Below are 3235 nucleotides of genomic sequence, written 5' to 3' on the forward strand. Positions count from 1 at the left end.
TTTCTGCAATAACAAAAGCTAGCCTCATTACAGTGTCCCTTGTAATCCCGTAGCCCATGTCTGCTGTATTTATTAGGTATTCATACAACTGATCTTCTTCTTTAATAAGAAAGGTTGGTGGGCCCGGTTTACATTCGACTGGTACAAGACCTTTGACTCTCCTTCTCAGAGTTTCTACAGGCACATTATAACACCTTGCAGCCTCCCTCAATCCCATTGCATCTGATTCAACAGAAGCCACTGCCTGTTCCATTGCTTCCTGCGACCAATACTTTCTCTTGCAAGCCATTGACTATTAAAATGGAAAATAATAGCCTGCACAAATATAAACAGGGTAATTTACCGATAATTTGTTAGAATTAGAGGTGATTATTGACAAGAGATCAAGGTGCCAATAAGATAAAACAAGTGAGGCTAGAAAAAATGGAGCATACTTGCCACGTGCCCAGTTCTATTTTTAATAAATTATGGGTGTGTTCAATCTACCAAGTTAAGTTATTATTATTTATTTTTATTTACAAAAAACGTGAAAGCAAGAAGCCCATCTTTTCAAGAAAGAGCCACTACAACAGCAACCTTCATTAGTATTAGTTTGAAGGCCGAATAAAAAACTGTCCCATAATAGCAACTGTCTCATTTTGCCTACACATACTCTACTTTCACAAAATAAGTGTGCAAATTGTCAAAAATTGTTTAAAATTGAAATATAACAATTCAAAAAGTAAAAAATTTATCATACATACATAAAGGAATGACAAAATGGCAGCACTGACTGCCTCATCTTTAATTGGTAAATGTTCCACACAAAGTTACTCCAAGTGCTGTCATATTTAGCAGGAACACAGGTATAACGATGGAGAACAGCTACTGAAGTGCGCAAATTGATGATACTTATTCTAAAGAAAGACATAGCCTAGTAAATGGAAATGTCCATTCCTGCCCTGTATAAAGTCAACAAGCAGTATATGGAGATAATTGCTCAGTATACTAATCCGTGTCCACTCATTGCTGGACTAGTGATGGGCGATATGGCCAATTTTTTTAATTTTCGATAACGATCGATAATGGACTTTATTAGGAAATATCGATTATTAACGATACGATAACCACACCTTCATTTAGGGGTGTGTCAAAGGTGTGGCTAATAATTTTGGCACTGTACTCAGTGTACTGGACATGAGAGAAGATCATTTCCATGCTCTTGAGCCTTGTTTATCTTCTTATTGGGGTAGGCTGAGCTAACAACTGGTCAGTTACCTCTTTCTTGCAGTTCAACAGTGCAATTACTTATTAAAATTAGTTATTTAACTTTAATAAATGGGCGTGGCCAATAGATTGATGAAAATTGCATAAAATTTTCGATAATGATTCAAATTGATTCCGTAAAATATCATTTATATTGATAAAGAATTGATATATCGCCCATCACTATGCTGGACATGATTTGTTTATAGAAGTATCTGCTAGGTATTCGTTTTCAAATGTCTGCGAATGAATAAGTATGCGTTTTCATGTGTTTTAGTGTAAACGAAACCCGTATCTGTGACTAAAAGTCTACGTTTTCCAATGAAAACGTAGTAGTGTAAACGTGGCCTTAGTTAATGGTCATATTTAACTAAGATTAAAGAAAAAAAATCTATAATTGGTAGAGCCAAACTTCCAATACAATAAATACATGTTCATTAATACTAAGTTGATGATTTATTATTATTTATTTATTTATTTATTTTAGACGTAATCACACTAGTGAACATAATCAACAATTTGCCAGTCAACTTCTATGAATGACACTTCATTTCCTTCTAAGATTCATTAAAACTCATTCCAGTACCAGCAGAATGGGAACTAGACCTTCAGGAACTGATGAACCAGAAGTGACGTCACTTGGGCGGAGTGAGAGCCAGGCCAGTGAGGACTCATCATACTTGGGACACTCTTTTAAAAACTATGGTTTCATATCGTCCAGTGAAATAACATCCCATATTCACAGTTTTAGACCTACCTAAAGGTATTACACTGAATTACTGATCCTAAGGGGCAGAGTTTGACTGTTTGTTACACATAATGGTGAGAAAAGAATCCTGGGACCACGCCTCCACTGAGGTAAATTAATCAAATTACTAAGAAATTAATATTTATAATGTTTTAGACAGTAATCCAGTGATCGTTAGTATAACCGGTAACATAACGTTCCATTAGGCCAATCCATCTCATTCATTGGTAGTTAAAAGGGGAGGTGTTACCACACCCTCAAGATGAAACTGTACCTATACATGTAACGTCAGATCTTATTGTATTTATTTATTATTGACTCTGCCCTTTTATAGCCATGCCCACACAAATGAAGTTGAGTAGCGTTAGTATCAGTGGCGGAGCTGGAACTAAGCTGATGCCCGGGCCCGGATGTGGGTGTGTCCTGTTTTTAGCTTTTTCCATAGATGCTTTTTAATTATAATACTTTTTCTTTGGGTATTTTACTTGAAAATGCTTGCTAATTGCTTATATACACCTGTATGTACTTGTTAGTACTCTGGTGAGGCTTGTGGTTAGCTTTATCTAAACTTTGGGCAAGAAATTGTTTACATTGCATCTAATGAATCTCATTACAGAGCTTTGATGCCCGGGCCTAGGCCCGTGTGGGCCCGGGTTCAGCTCCGCCACTGGTTAGTATCAGTTTAATAATGATGACATTCTTTGAGAAAAATATAAACAAGATACATGTACATGTTACTTTTGTACCATTTGCCTAATTATCAGTTTTATATTCCCTCTTTCTCTCTCTCTCTCTTTCTCCCCTCTCTCTCTCTTTCTCCCTCTCTCTCTTTCTGTCTTTTTAGGGTGCTATCATACAAAATTCTATTAGATATTTAATCCAAAATTATTTTCAAAAACAATTAAGAGACACTGGTAATTTATTATACATTTTCTGGCAGAGCTAATGACTGAGAACTGCTGGTTGACCTCTATAGAACAAGATGCTCTTGAGTGTTCAAAAATGTTAGAGACATGCTATTCTACCTACAGCTATGAGACTGCAAAGATGATTTATAATAGTTCCAGTGATCATTTGTACCATCCACCAGTGACCACTCTACCACCAGTGAACAGCACAGGGAATGTACTGGACATGTACACGTATCTAGAGACATTTGGAGGAGTAAGGGAGAGAGAGGGAGAGGCAGAGAGAATTTATTACATATTCTGGTACATATACATGTTGTTATTTTGTGTAGAG

General features: G+C 36.3%; 1 protein-coding gene and 1 long non-coding RNA gene across 2 annotated transcripts in view; one reads left to right on the top strand and one right to left on the bottom strand.

Moving 5' to 3' along the window:
- Positions 1–1739: 1739 nt before the first annotated feature.
- LOC109584807 (uncharacterized) lies at positions 1740–2594 on the top strand. Its single transcript, XR_002186184.1, has 2 exons — positions 1740–2103; positions 2150–2594. It is a non-coding gene; the product is annotated as an uncharacterized LOC109584807 (long non-coding RNA).
- Positions 2595–3063: 469 nt separating this feature from the next.
- LOC109584803 (espin-like) overlaps positions 3064–3235 on the bottom strand; it is a 15005-nt gene continuing 14833 nt past the window's right edge. The window contains exon 2 of the mRNA XM_020000679.1: positions 3064–3139. Coding sequence (XP_019856238.1) covers positions 3064–3139 — 76 coding nt within the window. The remainder of the gene's footprint in view (positions 3140–3235) is intronic.

This window comes from Amphimedon queenslandica, unplaced genomic scaffold (assembly GCF_000090795.2).
Source record: "Amphimedon queenslandica unplaced genomic scaffold, v1.1 AMPQUscaffold_13163, whole genome shotgun sequence".
NCBI classification, from domain to species: Eukaryota; Metazoa; Porifera; class Demospongiae; order Haplosclerida; family Niphatidae; genus Amphimedon; species Amphimedon queenslandica.